Here is a 22,228-nt window from a genome sequence, read left to right on the forward strand (position 1 = left end):
TGATCTTATCCCAAAAACCTGTTCTTACTCCTCCGTCATTCGTATTTGAGTAAATGGCAAGTTGTTTTGTAGTTCAAGCCAAAAACTTCAAGATAGCTAGTCAATTATTTCTTTTTGTCAGGCAATACTAGAAACATGAGCAAATTCTATCAGCTTATATCTCTCAAATTATACACAGCCCCCATCACACTTCACTCTCTGTTATTAGCCTACTGAAAGAGGCCGTGATATCTCCTCCTGATTACCTGCAATAATAACCATTCTGCTGAAAAGGCACTTCGCTGTGACATGACATGAATAAGCCACAAAGCAGTCGAGTAACTTTCCTAGAGTTCAAGATGGTGCCAGGTACAAGAAATGGAACACGGTTATCCCATGGTACATGTGGGGCCTTAGTTCCTGGACTCCCAGTGACATTCTCCCACATACTTTAAGTTATCTCTAGATTATGTATAAAACCTAATACAATGGAAAAGCTATGTACATAGTTGTTGCCCTGTATTGTTAAGATGAAAACAACAAGGAAAAAAATCTGTATATGTTCAGCACACAAATTTTTTTTGAATATCATCAATCATGGTTGGTTGGAGCTGATGCAGAACCCACGGATATGGAGGGCTGACTGTACTTAATAGGGGATACAATAACATATTTATTTTTTAAAGTTATGTAAGACAAAGAAAATCAAGTACCAAAATGTTGATGCATAAAATGTTCACAGAATTGGATAGACAGAAATCTCTAATGGTCAGGAATACTTTAGTCATAAATGTAGTCAGTAAATATTTAATGAGTACCTACTATACTGTAACTATGTAACAGGTATCTGTAAAGCCACAGTAATGTACATATGCCATAACTTCAATGATACAGAATAAAAAATTAGCTGACACACAATCTCCTACAATAAATACTACAAATCAAAGAAAGTGTGCAAGGGATAATGTAGGAACTATCCTGAGAGAAAACAACATACTTCAAGTAGAAAATCTATTTGTAAGTCACAATTTCATTCTTGTTTTTTCTTCTTTGTTTTGATATGGTGGTAATATTCAGGGCCTTTGCATATAAGGCCCAGTTAATATTCGGGGCATCTCACTGCTCTTACTATTATGCCCTTTCTTGGCCATTTATTTAAGGCACACTTTGTAGAACAAAAGTCACCTTTTTATCATATGGTTTTATGAGTTTTAGCAAATGCATATAGCTGTATGACCACCATGATAACCAAGATATAGACATAAACACATCCCCACAAATCTCCCATGCACACTAATAATACATACCACCTCAACAATCCTAGTCATTGGTAAACATCTCTATGTTTTCCATTATGACAGTTTTGGCTTTTCTAAAACTTATTATAAATGGGATAATACATTATTAGGCTACTTGAATCTGGCCATTTTCATTTAACATTATACATTTGAAACCATATTGTTGAGTGTGTAACACTTGTTCATTCTTTTGGCTACTTATTGAAGGGCATCTGGGTTGTTTCCAGTCTTGGGCAATTATAAACAAAGTTGCCATTAATATTCATTTGCAGGTTTTAATTTCACTTGGATAAATATGGAGAGGTAGAACTGAAACTACGGAGTCATATGAGAAGTCTATACATTCAACTTTTTAAAAGAATATGATCTATTTTCCAAAATTGCACCATTCAGCATTGCCAGCAACTATGAGAACTGTAGCTGCTAAGCTTATCCAATTTCTTCACATTCTTGCCAGCATTTGCTGTTACCTGTCTCTTCAGTCACGGTCATTTTAGTGGGCACGCATGGGTATCTCACATTAGTTTTTACATCCATTTCTCTAATGGCTAATGAGACTGAGTATCCTTTAATGTGTCAACTGGCCATCCTTGTATCTTCTTTGAAAAAGTTTAAATTGTGGACCTGTATTTCTCTCTTTTTTAAGATTTATTTATTTATTTGAAAGTCAGAGCTACACAGAGGAGATGCAGAGAGAGAAAGAGAGAGAGAGAGAGATGTCTTCCATCCAATGGTTCACTCCACAATTGGTCGCCAACAGCCGGAGCTGCACCGATCTGAAGCCAGGAGCCAGGAGCTTCTTCTGTGTCTCCTATGCGGGTGCAGGCGCCCAAGGACCTGGCCATCTTCTACTGCTTTCCCAGGCCACAGCAAAGAGCTGGATTAGAAGTGGAGCAGCCAGGTCTCAAACCAGCACCCACATGGGATGCCAGTGCTTCAAGCCAGGGTGTTAACCCGCTGTGCCACAGCACTGGCCTGACCTGTATTTCTAAACTCTCTATTCTGTGCCACTGATCTATTATCTATCCTTATCATATCTCTTTTCTAATACTTTTGTCATAGGTTTTTTAAAAACCCTGCAATCAAGTACTATATCTTCCAACTTTGTTCTTCATTTTCAAAATTCTGTTAGATATTCTAACTGCTCTATGCAAATTTTAGAATGAGCTTGTTGGCTGCTATAAAATACTCCGCGGGGCTGACATTCCAGCAGAGCAGACTCAGCTGCCATCTGCCACACCAGCACTCTCACTCCATAGCAGAGCACCGGTTAAAGTCCCAGCTGCCTCACTTCCAATTCAGCTTCCTCCTGGTGCACCTAGGAAGGAAGCAGCTACTTGGGAGAACCAAATGGAGTTCCTGGCTCCTGATTTGGGCCTGGCCAAGTCCTAGCTGTTGTAGACATTCGGGAAGTGAACCAGTGGATGGAAGTTCTCTCTTTTCGCTCTCTTTCAGATAGATGGATGGATGGATGGATGGATGGATGGATAGATAGATAGATAGATAGATAGGGCCTGGCCAAGTCCTAGCTGTTGTGGACATTCAGGAAGTGAACCAGTGGATGGAAGTTCTCTCTTCTCGCTCTCTCTCTTTCAGATAGATAGATAGATAGATAATTCTTTTTTTTTTTTTTTTTTTTTTTTTTTAACAGGCAGAGTGGACAGTGAGAGAGAGAGGCAGAGAGAAAGGTCTTCCTTTTTGCTGTTGGTTCACCCTCCAATCGCCGCTGCGGCCGGCGCATCTTGCTGATCCGAAGCCAGGAGCCAGGTGCTTCTCTTGGTCTCCCATGCGGGTGCAGGGCCCAAAGACTTGGGCCATCCTCCACTGCCTTCCCGGGCCATAGCAGAGAGCTGGCCTGGAAGAGGGGCAACCGGGACAGAATCCGGTGCCCCAACAGCGCCGGCCGATAAACCTATTCCTTAAATTCTGCTTTAATTTTCTTTGAAATTACATAGGTCAGGAAGAAATGAAATCTTAACATTAAGTCTTAAATCACGATTACAGACTATTTCTCCATTATTTAGGTCTCTTGATTTCACTCATTACTGTTTCATAACATTTTAAAAGTACAGCTTCAGCACACAATTGGTTATATTTCCACTTAAGTACTTGATATTACTTCCATGATGCTTCTCTATGTTTTAAAAATTTTATTCCATTTTGCATCAGTAGCATTTAGAGTAAGATTAGCATTCACATATTCACCTTGTAACCTATAACCTTATAGAACCCACTTGTAGGTTCTAGAAGAGTTTTTGCTTGTTTTGCAGATTCCTTGAGATTTTCTACATATGATCACATTTCTGCAAACCAGAAAGCTTTATAGTTTACTTTTCAATTTTTTTTTAAATGTATTTATTTATTTTGAAAGTCAGAGTTACAGAGTGAGAAAGGGAGACAGAGAAAGAGCAAGTGAGAATCTTCCATCTACTGGTTCACTCCCCAGATGGCCTCAATGGCCAGGACTGGGCCATGCTGAAGCCTGAAGCTTCATTCAGGTCTCCCACTTAGGTGCAGGGGGCCCAAACACTTGGGCCATCTTCTGCTGCTTTTTCCAAGCCATTAGTTGGGACTGGATTAGAAGTGGAGCAGTTAGGACTTGAACTGGCACCCATATGAGATGCTGTCTTTGCACGTGGCAGCTTTACCAACTATACCACAATGCCAGCTCCTATTGTTCAACCTTGTTTGCTTTTTATTTCTTTTTCTTGCTTTACAGTCCTGGACAGGCCCATTCTGCCTTAGTCCCAATTTTAGGCCTTTCAATCTTTTGTAAGATGTTGGTTATAGCTTTTCCATGGGTGCTTTTTACCAGGTTGAGAGTGCTCCCTTGTATTCCTAGCTTACTGAGAGAATTCACCATGAGCGAATACTGCCCAATGCTTTTTCTGCTTCTACTGAGATGACTACATGGTTTTTCTTTTAACCTGCAGACATACTGAATTGCACAGACACAATGCTGAACTAGCCTTGCAACTGAATGAATGGGAGAAATTATTTGCAAACTATGCAACTGATAAAGGATTAATAAGCAGAATATATAAAGAGATCAAGAAACTCCACAACAATAAAACAATCTAGTTAAGAAAAGGCAAGGGACTTACCCAGGCATTTTTCAAAAGAGAGAATCCAAATGGACAAGACCCATGAAAAAATGCTCAAGATCACTAGCTGTCAGGGAAATGCAAATCAAAACCACAATGAGGTTTCACTTCACCCCCCCTTAGAATGGCTTTCATATAAAAATTAACAAACAACAAATGCTGTTGAGGATATGGGGGAAAAGGTACCTTAATTCACTTTTGGTGGGAATGTAAACAGGCAAAGCCACTATGTATGACAGTATGGAGATACCTGAGAAATCTGAGTATAGAACTACCACATGACCCAGCCACATCACTCCTGGGAATTTACACAAGAGAAATGAAAACAGCATCTGAACGAGTGGTCTGCACCCCCATGGTTAGTGCAGCTCAATTCACAATAGCTAAGATATGGAATCAACCCAGATGCCCGTCAACTGAAGAATGGATAAAGAAATTATGAGATATGTACACCATGGAATAGTGGTATTTAAAAAAAAAAGAAAGAAAAAGAAATCCAGTTGTTTGCAACTAAATGGATAAAGCTGGAAGCCGGCACCACGGCTCACTAGGCTAATCCTCCACCTGCGGCGCCGGCACACCGGGTTCTAGTCCCGGTCGGGGCACCGATCCTGTCCCGGTTGCCCCTCTTCCAGGCCAGCTCTCTGCTGTGGCCAGGGAGTGCAGTGGAGGATGGCCCAAGTCCTTGGGCCCTGCACCCCAAGGGAGACCAGGATGGCTCCTGGCTTTGGATCAGCGCGGTGCGCCGGCCGCAGCGCGCCAGCCGCGGCGGCCATTGGAGGGTGAACCAATGACAAAGGAAGACCTTTCTCTCTGTCTCTCTCTCTCATCGTCTACTCTGCCTGTCAAAAACAACAACAACAACAAAAAATAAATAAAATAAAATAAGATAAAGCTGGAAAACATCACACTTAGTGAAATAAGCCAGTCCCAAAAGGACAAATGCAGTATGTTCTCCCTGATCTGTGGTTACTACAGAAGTCAAACTGACACTTTGAGAATCTATGACTTTGAAGAGCCCTCCCTCTCAACTCTTGAGGAACAGTTTTTTTTTGTTTGTTTGTTTCATACTATTTGATGAACTCTTTACTTAACAGAGTTAATCATATGTGTATAATGTTAATTGAAAATAGATCTTAGCAAAAAATAAGAATGGGAACAGGACAGGGAAGAGGAAGAGGGGCGGGAGAGTGGGTGGGAGGGGATAAGGCAGGAAGAATCACCGTGTTCCTAAAGTTGTAATTATGAAATATATGAAGCAAGTATTCCTTACATAAAAGTTTTCTGGGGAAAAAATATTTACGAGACCCAGTGTTGTGGCATAGCGAATTAAGTAGCCACACAGTCCCAGCTGCTCCACTTCCAATCCAGCTTCCTGCTAATGTGCCTGGGAAAGCAGTGGGAAGATGGACCAAGTATTTCAGTCCTGCTACCACATGGGAGACCACGATGGAGTTTCAGACTTCTGGCTTTGACATGGACTAGCCCAAGCCATTGCAGCCATTTTGGAAGTGAACCTGTGATGGAAGAGCTCTCCCACCCTCTACCCTTTCCCTCCCTCTATGTAACTATGCCTTTCAAATAATAAATATGCATATCCTTTAAAAAACATTATGATAAATATGAGGGTACTCAAAACATTCATAGAAAAGGGAGTTGAAGATAAATTTAGGGGTGGCCAGAGTGCCAGTTCAAGTCCCAGCTTTAACACTTCCAATCCAGCTTCCTGTTAATTCAATCTGGGAGGCAGCACAGGATGGCTCCAGCACTTGGACCCTTGCCCCTCACATCACAGACCCAGATGGAGTTTTGGGCTGCTGCCCTTGGCCTGGGCCAGCCTGGCTATTGTGGGCAGTGAACCAGCAGACAAAGATATCTCTGTGTGCGTGTGTGTGTGTGTGTGTCTGTCTGTCTGCCTTCTTGTCTCTGTTACTCTGCCTTCCAAGTATACAAAAATAAATAGTAAAATATATCTATATGTTAATGTTGGTACAAAAAATTTTGATATCTATGTATAGCTTTTCTAAAAAACACATTGTCCGTGAACATTCTGAATGCCCCTCATACAAAGAGACAGTATTATAATACACAAACTATCCTTTTTGGTAGTTAATATAATGTAATAGTTTTAGTCAGAAAGAACAAGACAGGCAATTCGGAGTTTACAATTAGTGGTGAGGCAATTCTAAATTCTACAATCCCTTTTAGTGGTAATAGACTTAATAAAGGAAATATAATCCTTTAACAATATATATTTAGACATGTAGGCAATGTAGTATAAAACTGGCAACTCTAAACAATGTTATGACAGAGTAGAATAATAAGGTAACCATATCTTCTAGAATTGACTTAAATAAGGGGACTGGGGGGAGGGAAAGGAGTTAGACTCAGCCAAACAGAAAACATATCTATGAATTATATTTGATTTTTATGTTTAAAGTCCATTAAGATATTAAGACACATTTTTAATATTTGTCCTCTAAAGTCTATGTTAAAAAAATAAAGACTATGTTAACACAAACATTTTAATACCAACAAATTAACATCAACTATGCAAACATAAAAATTCTAATTAAAAATTAGATTTTTACCATCTTCCTAGCAATTCTCCCCAAGAATACAGGATCTTCTCAGGACAATCCTTAGACACATCACCTGTTCCACTTGAGAGTTCATTATCACTCTCTGCAGAAGAAACATAGAAACCAAACACATTATATATTATAATGGATATTTACGTACTATAAGAAATACGATGGTGTGTCTAATAAAAAAATTAAGCAATACTTCTCCTTATATTATTAAAACTATTGTAAAAATAACGAAACTTTATTATTATAATCTATACTTGTCTAAATACTTTCAAATAAGCATTTTACAAAACTTCACATCCATAATTTACATGGTATGAAGCTGGAACTACCTAATAAAATTCACAAACTGTACCACATTAATATTTTCAAATATTAATATTTTATTAGTGAGTCCAAGAAATGCAAAACCTTAGTGATAAAACACATACATGAACATAGGAAATGAGAAACATATACTCTATATTATGATACAAACAGTCTGTGGTGAAAATGACTAATTCTATAAACCTTCTAATCAGTAATAGAGGAGCTAAGAAAGGAAACGTGATAGACACAATTCATCTACGTAATAAAAAGGCCTCTGACACAGTACTACATAGGAAAAGGCTGGTACTCTCTGAATGAAATAAGCAAGCTTGAAATCTTTCTGGCACACAGCAAGTCCCGAGGTTTTATCCATGCTGGGACAGTAAAATAGAGATTGACATGAAGTCACTCCCAAAGAACCTGTGTTAAGAACAGTATTACTTGGCATACTGCAAAATCTAATGATCCAAATAAAACTAATTCACATCTGGTTATCTATACATCATCTAAAAATATTCATGTAATAAATAAAGGTTTATCTGGTCAGGTGGAAAGATTTGATCATATCCATACAAAAAGATTTTATTACATTTAGTAAAATATAACCAAAACCACATATGCACACACACAAACAAGTGCTTCATCTTCAGGAAAACCAGTTAAACAAGAATTATGAGATAATTTGTTTAAAAAAGTGAACATCTGGAAATCAGAATGAAGACAGAGAAGATACATATTAGCATGACTGCCCTGGAAACATCTCACACAAGCAAATCAATGAAGCTTGCTAGAATAAAAAATGGGGGCCAGTGCTGTGGCACAGTAATAAGTTAAGCCTCCACCTGTGGCGCCCACATCCCATATGGATGCCAGTTCAAGTCCCGGCTGCTTCACTTCCAATCCAGCTCTCTGCTAATGGCCTGGAAAGCAGTAGAAGATGGCTCAGTATTTCAGCCTCCACACCCAAGAGTGAGACTCGAAGAAGCTTCTGTCTCCTGGCTTCGACTGGCCCAGCTCTTGCCATTATGGCCATTTGGGGCGTGAACTAGCAGATGGAAAACCTCTCTCTCTCTCTCTCTCTCTCTCTCAATCTGTCTCTCAAATAAATCTTTTTTTAAAAAATTGAAATGTGGGGCCAGTGCTGTGGCGCAGCAGGTTAATGCCCTGGCCTGAAGCGCTGGCATCCCATATGGGTGCCGGTTGGAGACCCAGATGCTCTACTTCCTATCCAGCTCTCTGCTATGGCCTGGGAAAGCAGAAGATGGCCCAAGTCCTTGAGCCCTTGCACCCGCATGACAGACCCAGAGGAAACTCCTGGCTCCTGGCTTCAGATTGGCACACCTCCAGCCATTGTGGCCAGTTGGGAAGTGAACCACTGGATGGAAGACCTCTCTCTCTCTCTCTCTCTCTCTCTCTCTCTCTTTCTCCCTCTCTCTCTCCCTCTCCTCTATCTGTGTAACTCTGACTTTCAAATAAATAAATAAATCTTTTAAAAAAAAAGAAATGAGAGATCTCTAAAGAACTAATAAAAGCAAGTCAAATATTACTATGTATTGGAGGAATAAAATAAACGCAAACTACCAAAGCTTTAATGTTACAATATCCTAAAAAACTATTCCATGTAAACAACTACCCCTTTAAGCTCATAATTTTTCATCTAATCTGAGACACTTTTGAAAGCAAAAGAGGACTATTAAAATTACATTGGAAAACAGGTTAAACTTAGGACAAGCTCAAACAGAGACTAACAGTTACCCTAACTTAAAAATTGTTACCCAAAAAAGTACTTATAAATCAGTATTTAAACATGCAGGATCCAAGATGGTCCTACCTAATACTCTATTCCGCTCCACAGTAAATAATAATTTGCCAAGGTTCAAAACTGTTTGATGCAGCACTTTATACTCTGTGTCTGTGTGGGTGCAAACTGTTTAAATCTTTACTTAGTATAGAGTTAATATTCTGTATATAAAGATAAATTAGAAATGAATCTTAATGAACAATGAGATGGGAGAGGGAATAGGAGGTGGGAGGAGAATGGAGATGGGAGGGCAGGTCGGGGAGGAGGAGGAGAAGAACCTCTATATTCCTAAAGCTGTACCTACGAAATTAATATTTATTAAATAAAAGCTTCCCAAAAAATGTTTGATGAAGTTGTACATACTATACTGGACACCAAATCCTAGGAACACAATGAAAAGGGAAAAGGGAGAAAATGAAATAAACATTCATAGACATCATAAATCTTGATTACAATAAAAATCAAAACCACTACTGACAACAGAGAATTTTTCAGACTCTTAATCTTGTTGGGAAAGGAATCCCTAAGCATGAGACAAAATCAAAATGCCATGACAAAGATTAAGAAACCAACTTTATAAATTTAAAACTCTCATGGAGTCAGGTAAAGAGCACTGAGGAAAAGCTAAGGAGTGGGCATTCGCCATAGCAGCCAAGGTGCCACCTGGGACACCTGCGTCCCCCATCAGAGTGCGCAGATCGAGTCCTGGCTCTGCTCAACCCCAGCTTTCTGCTGACACTGCGAGGCGGAAGGCAGCAGGCGATGGCTCCAGGAGCTGGGTCCTTGCCACCCGTGGGGGAGACCCAGACTGAGTCCCTGGGTCCTGACTTTGACTTGGCCTAGCCTCAGCTATTGCGAGCGTTTCTGGAGTGAACGAGCGCATGGGAGATTTTCTCATTCTCATTCTCTCTTTCTCTCGTTCCTTCAAACAGATAAAATTAAAAAGTACAAATTCAAAAACAAATTTTAAAAAAACTAAAAATATTTCCAACCTATGAAACAAGGCAATTTTCAATAATAGAAACACAATTTTACTAATATCAATGAAACAAAATATAAAACATAACTACCGATAAAGAAAGTCTCACTTCATTAATAATGTGAAATGAAAATTAGTATTCAGAGTTAAATTAGCAGAGTTGGAATGTTGATAATATCTATAGTTTTCATAAAAGTATAGGCAAATCCACAAAAAGGTTATCATTTAATAGCAGCCTTTTTTAATTTATTAAGATTATAAATTCGGCTGGTGCCGTGGCTTAACAGGCTAATCCTCCGCCTTGCGGTGCCAGCACACCAGGTTCTAGTCCCGGTCGGGGCGCCAGATTCTATCCCGGTTGCCCCTCTTCCAGGCCAGCTCTCTGCTATGGCCCGGGAAGGCAGTGGAGGATGGCCCAAGTGCTTGGGCCCTGCACTCCGTGGGAGACCATGAGAAGCACCTGGCTCCTGGCTTCGGATCAGCGAGATGAGCCGGCCGCAGCGGCCATTGGAGGGTGAACCAACGGCAAAAAGGAAGACCTTTCTCTCTGTCTCTCTCTCTCACTATCCACTCTGCCTGTCAAAAAAAAAAAAAAAAGATTATAAATTCATATGTACCATGTATCCCAGCAACTCCACGTCTAGAAATTTACCCTCCAGAAACATATACACCAAACAGATATAAAGATGTGCCTCAACTTACAATGGGGTTATATCCATGTAAACCCATCATAAGTTGAAAAATTCAAATAAACACATCACAAAGTTGAAAAATTCAAAGATGAACTATCATTAAGTCCAGATGCTCCTTGACTTACTATACAGTTATACCCACATAAATCCATCTTAAACTCAACAAAATTCTAAGTCATGGGGCAGGCGTCTGGCCTACCAGTAAGAGGCCTGAGTTCCACCTGGAGTATTCAGGTTGAATACTTGCTTCCAGCTTCCTACGTTCTCTGGGAGGTAGCAGTAGCCTCAAACAGTTTGGTTTCTTAAGACACACACCATCATAAATCAAGGACTGTAGCTAAAGGCGTTTTCACTATATCCTTGCTTGTAATAAGTCACTAAAGAGTATCAGGAATATACCAGTTAAGGTTAATTCACTAAATTATGGTATATCCATTCAAGGGAATACTATTAAGTCATTTAAACAATCAGTCTGTACAGATGGTCCCCAATTTAACAATGGTCCTACTTTTAATTTTTCTACTTTACACTGATACAAAACTGTACACATACAACCTTTCTGTTTTTCACTTTGACTATCACAAATTACATGAGATAATCCATACTATATTATCAAATACACTTTCTGTTAGATGATTTTGACCAACTGTAGGCTAATGTAAGTGAACTGAGAATATTTACAGTAGGTTATGCTAAGGAATCATAACTGATAGTTAAGTGTGTTAAATGCATTTTTGACTTACAATATATTCAACTTAACAAGGGGTTTATTGAGATATAACCCTATCACAAGGAGCATCTGTATATGCAATGTGAAAACCATTCAAAATATATTATTTATGAGATTACACAGAACTTTAAAAAAATTTGAAGAATGCATATTAAACTATTAACAGCATTAAGTTTCTGCATATAACAATACCTTATCACATTTTTCACTTTTGAGTTTTAAAATTTCTAAAATATTCTAATGCTTCACAATGCACATGTATGATGATGATAATACACATGAGAAAATGATTTTTATCTTCTGAATAATGCCCATGGCTACATGAAACAAAAACCTATTTTATTACTATAAACCCCTACTAATGAGGCATCACATTGTCACTGATAACAGTATATTGTCTTTCCAAAGTTGTTATCCACCACCTAAAGAGTTATCAGCAGCGTAAAAATCTAGATTAGCAGAGAAGGGAAGAAAATGAACATAATTTGAAGCAGAAACAGATTCCTGATGAAACAAACAGGAAATGATAGTAAGTCAGGCCCAAATACTCAGATGGGAAAACAGGACTCAGCTAAGGAAGATAAAATTACTGGCTCCTACCAAGTATCTTTCTGCGTTTTCATCTATATTCTGGGCACTGCTCTGGTCTGACAGACTTAATGCATCAAATGCTCTAAATCACATGACGTGGCAGTCTGCCCACACCAGCAAGGAGAAAACTGAGGCTCAGAGTAACCTTTCCAAGGTCACCTACTAATACTCACAAGTGACGACAGAATAGAACTCAACATGTTTAAATCTAAAATCAAATCCTCTTACCCTTACACTTCTTTCCCTACCACCTTCTTCAGAAGAGGCTGCACTTGGCAGTTAGCAGATACTGGTCTGTGTTCAGCACCAACATGTAGCAAATACTGGCAGCAGAAGCCCCAAGTGGTAAACTTGGGCACATTTAAAGCAGTATGTCCAAAACACACTGAACTGGGGGCAACAGATTTATCTGAGAGCTTCAAGAGGTGAAATTCCCACTAATGAGCAGGAAGTACAAAATGAAACTGAGATCACAGGAACCTCCAGAGTGTTGGCTAGATCTGTCTATCTTGCTGCAGAAACACAATATCATGAGTACAGTAGATACTTAGCGAACAATCTCCTGGAGAAGAATAAAGGGGGCTAAAGGAAAGTAAATTAAAGTTCCTACTGAATTAGACAGAGTTCCTGGATAAAAGAAGTAAGCTAAGAAGGAAATAATAAAGACAATGGAGGACAAAGTACAGTACACACACACACACACACACGGTGAGACTGACCATGACTAAGATGAAAAGAGAAGAAATGATGAAACCATGCAGAACAATCTGTAGGTTTTGAAAAGGTAACTGTATTCTATCATATAGGGTGAGAGTGAGAACAAACATAAACTACAGCAGTGGAGGATTCCTACAGAGAGGCTTCACTAACTTCAACTTTTCCATCAACATCCATGTTAGTCCCCTTCTCCCAGCAAGGCTAAGTCCTCACCCTCTGAACCCACCCCATCACAGCACTACGTCTATTATAGTTACATGTTTTCCTCTACATCTTCTCCCATCAGATTATGAGTTTCTTGGTCACAGAAATAATTTTTGTCTCTATGGTCCCAGCTCCCAGATCACCATTAGCATAATTCAAAGTTTCCAGGCTGAGTGAGGGAAAGTGAAGAGGGAAAATCCATTTAAACTAGAAAAAAAAAAATGCATGCCTTATAAATTAGAGACCTTTAAGATTTAAGCATCTCTGTGCAGACATGGGTAAAGAGAACTTGGTTCACTCAGTTATTCATCATGCATGACTGCTGAAGCCAAACTGGATTTCAAACCCAGTCCTATCACTTACTGAGCTGTGAGCCTGGTCAAACCTTACTAAAGCTCTCTGTCCTTCAGTTGCCACTCTTTTAAAATGGGAATAATAATAGTATCTGCTTGCCCCAGGAGTTGTAAGACACGAGAAAGTTATTTTAAGCAGGACGCACATTACAAAGTCTGGCAAAGGAGCTAGATAAATGTTAGCTATCGCAAGTCATTTTACGTCAACAAATATGAATACCTATAATGTAGAATATGGGGGTGGAAGCTACAGTAAAGGGTTTGAGGAACTGAAAGGAAGTGGAGATGGTAAATAAACATTTTTCCTTACTCAAATTCATGCAATATGGGGAAGCAGAGGGAGGAAACATAGCTAAAGGAACTATAGGGTCCAATTAAGCATTTGTATTTCCACCATCAATTCCTACTCCCAGAAAATTTGCCCTTCCTTGCTCTTTTGTTCCTATATAGACTTCTACCATAGTACTTAGAAGACTTTCAGGGAGGGTATTTGGCACAGTGGTTAAAAATGCACTTGGGACGCCCACATCCCAGATCAGAGTACCTGATCCAAGTCCTGGCTCCACTTCTCATTCTGCTACTAAGCACCGTGGAGGACAGCCGGTGACAGTTCAAGGACTGGGGTCTCTGCCACCCTTCAGCCTGGCCCATCTCCGGGCTTTCAGGGAGGGAACAAATGGAATATTTCCCATCCACTTCAACTCTCTGCCTCCCAAATAAAATGAAAAATTATAAAAAGAGGGGAAAAAAGTGTAAGCCTTTCATGAAAACATAGCTTTTTCCCATTATTTACCCACATACTTAATATCTACAACATTCATGACTTTACAGGTCAGACTCTCTTTCTTGGAATCCACATTCACTGAGTGCTGAGACCATGTCTTACTCGTCTTCACACCTTAGCCTTCAGCACAGAACAACACTCAAATGTGGAAGAAATGGAAGTATCTCCTTAGTACTGCTCTATTCTGGGAAGATGGAGGCAGGGGGATGTGGAAACACTGGCCAAAGACAAATCTGGTAAATTCCCCGAGGACAGACAGTGCACAGTTTTCCGGATGGTGACTGATCAAGAGGGCATTTCACCTTTTGACTGACTATGAGGCGTTAGGAAAGTTTGAAGATAGTGAATAGGGAAGAGGATTTGGCGATGCCTTCTCTAATTTGCCTAATTTTCAATTCCTTTTCAGGAACATTTTCCATACTCTGTTTTAGTCTCTCTGCGGTTACTGGGCTCCTTCAAAAGCAACACAGTTGTCCAGAGTATTCCACATGTCATCAGATTCATGTTTTAGAACTACTGCTTTCTTTGGTCTAAAAATACATGAAATAGAAATAACAGTCTCAATCACACAGTACTGTAAGAATTCAGTGAAAACAGATTTAATATTAAACTTGCTGCTTGGAGCACATTAGTAGTCAGAGATTAACTATCTTTTTTATTATTATTTTTGTTGCCGAGTCCACAGTTTTCCATCACTTCAAAGCAACCAGAAAGGCAATCCAGGTTTGTTTTATCTCTTCTCATCTCAGCCAATGATTTTTTAACATGCAGAGAGCACTAGTCAACTGTAGAACTCAAAAAGAAGAGACATTAGATACAAGTTTTTAGATCAAACAGAACAAACATACATGATGCTTCAATCAAACTAATTTAAGGGCTCTTAACTTTGGACACTCATTGCTTTACAAAAAAAAAGAAAAAGAAAGAGAAAAAAAAAAGATTCTGTTTCTATTAGCAATGTTTTTCATCCTAATCATGAAAGGAAAAGTTCAGAACTAGTACAAATTGACATTATAAAAGGAATGCATACACACACACACACACACAAACCCTTTTCAATAAAGTTTTAAATAAATTATACAATCAGGAGTAAATAAGCACAAAAATCTCATTTTTATTAAAAAAATTTTAAAAGCTTTTTTAATTTATTTATTGAAAAGTATAGGGGAGGGGAGAAAAGAATGAAAAAAAGACAGCGTCCCCCTCCTGAAAACTGGATGACTCCCCAAATGCCCACAGTGGTCAAACGGGAGCTGAAGTAAAGCCAGGAGCCCAGAACTCAGTCCAGGTCTCCCACAGGTGGCCAGAACTCAGCTGAGTCATTATCACTGCCTCACAAAGTCCACCTTGGCAGGAAGCTGGGGTCACGAATCAGAGGGAGACACTGACCTCAGACACTCCAGTTAGGGACTAGGGCATCTTGTCCAGCATCTGAACCATGAGGCCAAATGCTCACCACTCTTTTTTTAACTGAAGGATAACTCATACAATGAAAAGGAATAAAGTAAACAAAATGCTACCATTAAGGGTTTTCAAAGATTTTTCTCTTAATTTTATCCTTTTTAGTAAATACTACTTGCACAGGTCACAATACAGTGCTATAAATTCTCATCTAACCACTCAGGGAGAAATAAAAACCTCAAACCTTATTATTCATGCACAACCTGTAGGTGCACAAGTTCACAAAGGTAATAATGACACCTGTCAATCTAGATTAGTATAAAAGCAATTTGTTTTGACTACCTCAAGGTAAATAATGTAACACAGACAGCCAAAAACTAAAACTACATCTGTATAACCTTGACTATAATATAATTTCTCATTTCTTGCAAGACAGGGTCAGAATATAATTGTTCTACAAGGAAACTGATATACATGTCAATCATTAAAATTAACACAAAAGATCATCATCAATTCCAGAAATGTTACAACATTCCCCACCATCAAAAGCAAGGTGATTTATTACTAACAGTAGAGACCACAGATCAATGATCTCTTTCCCAACTAAAGTATCATCACTGTCAATCTGAATTTAATTACAGCTTTCTAATTCCTCCTGTACTTCCTAAACACAAAATATTAATAAAAATGCATCATTAATCACTGAAATCTGTCGATGAAGCTCAAGAGAACTAGGGCAGCCTGAAGGGCAATTAGCAATATTAAGCAAACTATTTTCTTAACATGAGGTTATTATAGTATCATAAAAAACCTGAGAAATATTCATTTAAATTTATTATCAATGACTCTCTTTCAAAGTCAGTGATGCCATAGTGAAGAAGGAGAGGAGAATGTGGCAGACGCTGAGAAAAAATACACATACATAGTTACACAAAAAGATTATCTTTATGCTTATCATTCAAGAAATGACTGCTTTAAAGGCAGCAAATCAATTAGAAAAACATAAGCAAGGATCGGAGGTAATTAGAGGCAAAGAGGTGAAAGAGAAGAAACACTCTGTTAGGATAGCTCAAATTCCACTAATGGATAGAAAGAGTTTGCTAGCCAACACTTCCCATGTCAGATTAAGTCCTCTGGGGGCCAGCACTGTGGCACAGGTTAAGCTGTCATTTGCAATGGCAGCATCTCATAGTGCAGTGTCACGTGAGGACCTAGCTGTGTGGCCATCTGGGGTGTGAGCCAGCAGAAGGAAAGTCAGTGTCTGTGTGACTGACTCTGCCTTTCAAATAAACAAACCTTGGTAAAAAATAAACTGGCCCTGTGGGCACCAAGGGAAGCCTCCACCTGTAGCACCAGCATCCCTTACCGGCAGCAGTTAGTCCCGTCTCCTCCACTTCTGATCCAGCTCCCTATTAACGTGCCTGAGAAAGCAGCGGAAGATGGCCTAAGTGCTTGGGCTCCTGCACCCAGGGGAGACCCGGATGAAACTCCTGGCTCCTCGTTTCAGCCTGGGCAGCTGTGGTTGTTGCAGTCATTTAAGGAATGAACCATCAGATGGAAGATAAACCGATCGATCTCTCTCTCTCTTCCCCTGCCCTTTCTCTGTAACTCTTTCAAATAAGTGGGTTTTTTTTTTTTTTAAAGATGTATTTTATTTATTTGAAAGACAGAGTTACAGAGAGAGGTAGAGACAGAGAGAGAGGGGTCTTCCATCTGCTGGCTCACTCCCCAGATGGCTGCAATGGCTGGAGCTGTGCCGATCCAAAGCCAGGAGCTTCCTCTGGGTCTCCCATGTGGATGTAGCGGCCCAAGGACTTGAGCCATCTTCTACTGCTATCCCAGCCATAGCAGAGAGCTGGATTGGAAGAAGAACAGCTGGGACTAGAATCGGCACCCATCAAATATATCTTAAAAAAATACATTAAGGGGTGCGGGTGGGAGGGAAGTTATGGGGGGAAAAAGCCATTGTAATCCATAAACTGTACTTTGGAAAATTATATTTACTAAATAAAAGTTTAAAAAAATACATTAAGAAAGTGCAATTTTAAAAAGGGTCTTCTTTTTTTTTTTTTTTTTTTTGACAGGCAGAGTGGACAGTGAGAGTGAGAGTGAGAGAGTGAGAGAGAGAGAGAGAGAGAAAGGTCTTCCTTTTGCCGTTGGTTCACCCTCCAATGGCCGCTGTGGCCAGCGCGCTGCGGCCGGCGCACCGCGCTGATCCGATGGCAGGAGCCAGGTGCTTCTCCTGGTCTCCCATGCGGGTGCAGGGCCCAAGCACTTGGGCCATCCTCCACTGCACTCCCTGGCCACAGCAGAGAGCTGGCCTGGAAGAGGGGAAACCGGGACAGAATCCGGTGCCCCGACCGGGACTAGAACCCGGTGTGCCGGCGCCGCAAGGCAGAGGATTAGCCTGTTGAGCCACGGCACCAGCCAAAAAAGGGTCTTCTAACTGGCCTGATTGCTGCCTTCAACCAGCATGTAACTCTGAAAGGGAAAATATTACAAAAGACTATCAGAGGGGGACAACCATAACACTAGCAAAAGCAGCCACATGACATCAAGCAGGCAAGGAATAACAGTGAGATTGGGTTCATAGCTGCATTCAGATTTTTGTATACTCCTGTCCTGAAGTCTGCTGAATAGTAACCAAGGCACAGAACAGATCAGAAAACAGACGTTGTAAAGGCAGAATATCTATCCATTCATGTGTGTTTGTGTTAGTGTGTGTGTGTGAGTGTGGGTGTGAGTGTGGGCGAGTGGATAGGTGTGTAGGGAAAGTTAGAGGGAGGTAGAAAGAGAAACGGCCAAACATTTCTGAATATTGGAAATGGAGATGCAGACTCTGGAAGAAAAGGATTCTACTTAAGAGGAAGAGGACACAGTCAAAATAAACCGCACTTAGTCTTTAAACACTTTTTATGTATTTATTTTAGAGGCAGAGAGATTCACAGACAGAAAGAGTGAATGCCCATCCACTGGCTTAGCTGAGAACTCCCAGGTCTCCCACATGGACAGCAGGAACTCCGTCCTGAGCCATCACCACTGCCTCCCATGGTCTTCACTGGCAGGAAGCCGGAGTCAGCAATCAAAGGGAAGAATCCGACCCAGGCACTTTGAAACGGGATGCGGGCATATTAACTGCGAAGCCATACGCCCGTCCCAGGTCAGACTTTAATACAGATTGACTCTGACACAGAAGGACTTCAATATTCACAAGTGTGCAAAAAAGCAGAACTGAGGAAATAATGGCTTTTAGAGTAAAACATGAGGTTTCAAAATAGCAGTGCCACTTTGATGGACCTGCTAAGCTTGCTCTGCTTCACCCGAGGGTAACACTGTTCTCTCCAGTGGACTGAGTACCTGCCTGCCTCCCTTTGCAAATCATGTTATGTATTACATTACCTGCTTTAGAGACTGTATCTGGGGCCAGTGCCTCTGCCTGCGGTGCCAGCAACCCATATGGGCACTGGTTCATGTCCCAGCTGCTCCTCTCCTGATCCAGCTCTCTGCTTATGGCCTGGGAAAGTGCAAGATAGTCCAAGTGTTTGGGCCCCTGCAGCCATGTGGGAGACTCAGAAGAAGCTCCTGGCTCCTGATTTCAGGTCAGCCGAGCTCTGGCTGTTGCAGCCATCTGGGGAGTAAACCAGTGAATGGAAGACGTTCTGTCTGTCTGTCTCTAACTCTACCTCTCAAATAAATAAATAAATAAATAACATCTTATAAAAAAAAAAGTATATCAACTGCCTACCTAACATTTCTACTTAAATATATAGTAACATTTCAAAGAAAAATGTCTCATGCCTTTATTTGCCTGATTTCCCCCCTTCCATTTTCACAAATTACAGCTCTAAACTAAAATTCTACAAGCTATTGTTGAAAACTTTTGCCCTCAGCACCTACATTCAGTTCCCAAACCCCGATCATAAATCAGATCTATCTAGTTTTCTCCCCTTCAAACTAGAAGCCTAGTGCAAGCCTCCAACATCACTGGCAGACGCAACTGAGAACACCCAAGATGGTCTCCCTGCTTTCCACCCCTGCGCCACTGAAATCCATTCCAATGTGCAGCTGGGAGGTGTTCTGAAACTAGCAATCATAGCTTTCTCTCTCCAGTTTAAATTCCTTCAAAGATTTCACAATACATTTGAAAACAAAACCAAACAAACTCTCCCCACTGTGGCTTACAGGACCTTCCACGAATTCCACCCCCTACGTGTCCACACCTATCTTACACCCCTCTCCTGCTCGTCCCCTCCTGTCCTCCTTTCTCAACACACCAAGCACAGTTTCACCCTTGAGCTCCTATGCTAACTGTTCCCTCTCCTGAAATTCTCTTCCCCCGTCCTCCAAAGGCTGGCTTCAACTTGTCACTCAGATCTTAATTGAAACGCAACCTCCTCCAGTGAGAGAAATTTTGTTGAAAAGCCAGTACAAAGTAGTTCTCTAGATACACTAGCAACCAACTAAATTGAATTACCTGTATGGAGTATTAGCTCTTGATATTTTGCTTGCTCATTTATTATTTGTCAACTCTCCCTTAATTAAAAGTATAAAGAATCTACCTGTCTTATCACGTCAGGGGTCTTCCAGATCACCCCTAAGATTTAACGATTCACCAGGGGGACTCACAGGATTCGCCCATGGTCCTACTCACGGCTAAGATTCATTATAATGAAAGGATACAAGGCGAAATCATCATCAAAGGGATATCAGAACAGGCCACCACAAAAATACACGTAGTGACATATGTAGAGGTGCCTGCTTAGGGGGACCACAGAGACGGGAACAGCCCTGAAAGCTGACCTTTGTGGTGGAGAGAAAAAAGGGAGGATTTCTATCTACAGCAGGGAACAGCTGACGCAAGCAGGCGTTCGCTCATACTCTTCTTTAACTGCCTTATCTGGATCTTCCCAGAGATCCCCGTGAGAGGTCACATTGTCTTCTAAAGGCTATTACCACTAAGACTTCACGTGAATATTAAGATAAACATGGTGCATTTTCCTCTCCTGACCCCTCCCTAACCTGTGTTGTCACCTCCTCCCCCAACCAAGCAGTCCCGACCTTCTTCTGCAGCTCAAAGTTCTATTTCAGAGTCAACCATTTAGCATTTCCTTTGAGTCTCACACTCTGTGTGTGACTCCTGTGCTACTGTACATTAATAAGTTTATATGGTCTTTTCCTAACGATCTATCATCAATTTATGTCAGCGACTAAAATGATCAAACATTCAGAGGAAAAAGAAAATTTTAAGTGTCCCTGACCACCAGAGATGAAGTCCAGAAGAAATGAGACACAAACCTACAACAATTCTCTCCCAATAGGATCACGTCGGACACATTTCATTTCTCCAACATCAAACTGTCATGATACATATAAAATGTTGCTTGCAGGAAAGGTAATAAGCAGAGAGAATCAGTGCCTGAGGCTTCTGTTGGTGTTGGTCCTACAAGCACCAGGCTTATGGAAAAAAAAAATTCCAGACTCTGAGAAGCTAAGCAAGTGTTTCTCAGAAGTCATACCTCTGGCAGTTTTAAGGACAGGGGCTCATTCTTATCAGTTAGGAACCCTCTCAAAATCTAAATGCTCTAACACCAGCCCAGGGCTAACTTCAGCTTTGCAAGCAGTCTTCTCTAGGGAAAGCAGTCTGAAGCATGCTATGTTGACTTATTTCTTATCACTTCTGTATCACTTGTTTTAATTTCTATTAGCAAATCTGAAAAACAAAAATACTCTGTTCCATGAATGAACCATTTCAAAGACATTTTCATTCATTAAATACTCACTTAACACCTGCCACACACTAGGCAGTGGGAACTCAAAAAGAACACCATCTGCCCCTTGGCAACTAATACACTAGTAGGTAAGAGAGATGAATAAAGAATGTAATACAATAGTCTAAAAATTATTATAATGGTCTGTTCAAAGAACTCTCACTAGAGTAAAACAGTAGAATGACTAACACTATACCTCGGTGTGTAAAAGAAGTGTTTCCTGGGAAAAAATAAACAAACGTGAGCAGGAAAAGCCTATCTCAGCTAACAATGCTCAAAGATGACTATAAAGAGTAAAAACTGGGTGCAGTAAAGCCACTGCCTGCAGTGCCGGCATCCCATATGGGTGCCAGTTCCAGACCCAGCTGCTCCACCTCTGATCCAGCTCTCTGCTGTGGCCTGGGAAAGCAGTAGATGATGGCCCAAGTCCTTGGGCCCCTGCACCCACGTGGGAGACCTGGAGGAAGCTCCTGGCTCCTGGCTTCAGATCAGCCCAGCTCTGGCCATTACGGCCATTTGCAGAGTGACCAGAGGATGGAAAACTCTTTCTCTGCCTCTGCCTCTCTGTAATGCTGCCTTTCAAATAAGTAAATAAATCTTTAAAAAAATAAAGAGTACCAACTGGGCTAGCGGTCAGATGGAAATGATGAGAAAAAGGTAGCTAGGAAAAGCTCTGATGACAGTACATTCTGAACAAGAACACCCACCACACAGTGCTGAGAAGCAGTGATGGAAGGGAGAGCCCCAGTGCCCAGCATACAGTAGGCATCAATACATAGCTTCTATTACAACATATGCTTTGTTTTTTATTTATTTTTTTGACAGGTAGAGTTAATGAAAGAGAGAGAGACAGAGAGAAAGGTCTTCCTTCTGTTGGTTCATCCCCCAAAGGCTGCTACAGCCGGCGCTGCGCCGATCGGGAGCCAG

At 40.6% G+C, this 22,228-nt stretch overlaps 1 protein-coding gene across 5 annotated transcripts in view; it reads right to left on the reverse strand.

Moving 5' to 3' along the window:
* The window catches only part of RABGAP1L (RAB GTPase activating protein 1 like), an 803,019-nt gene that overhangs the window by 568,114 nt on the left and 212,677 nt on the right, over positions 1-22,228 (reverse strand). For all 5 annotated transcript variants that reach the window (XM_062192989.1, XM_062192987.1, XM_062192988.1 and 2 more), the window contains exon 12: positions 6,973-7,066. In XM_062192989.1, coding sequence (XP_062048973.1) covers positions 6,973-7,066 — 94 coding nt within the window. The remainder of the gene's footprint in view (positions 1-6,972; positions 7,067-22,228) is intronic.

Source organism: Lepus europaeus, chromosome 5 (genome assembly GCF_033115175.1).
Source record: "Lepus europaeus isolate LE1 chromosome 5, mLepTim1.pri, whole genome shotgun sequence".
NCBI lineage: Eukaryota > Metazoa > Chordata > Mammalia > Lagomorpha > Leporidae > Lepus > Lepus europaeus.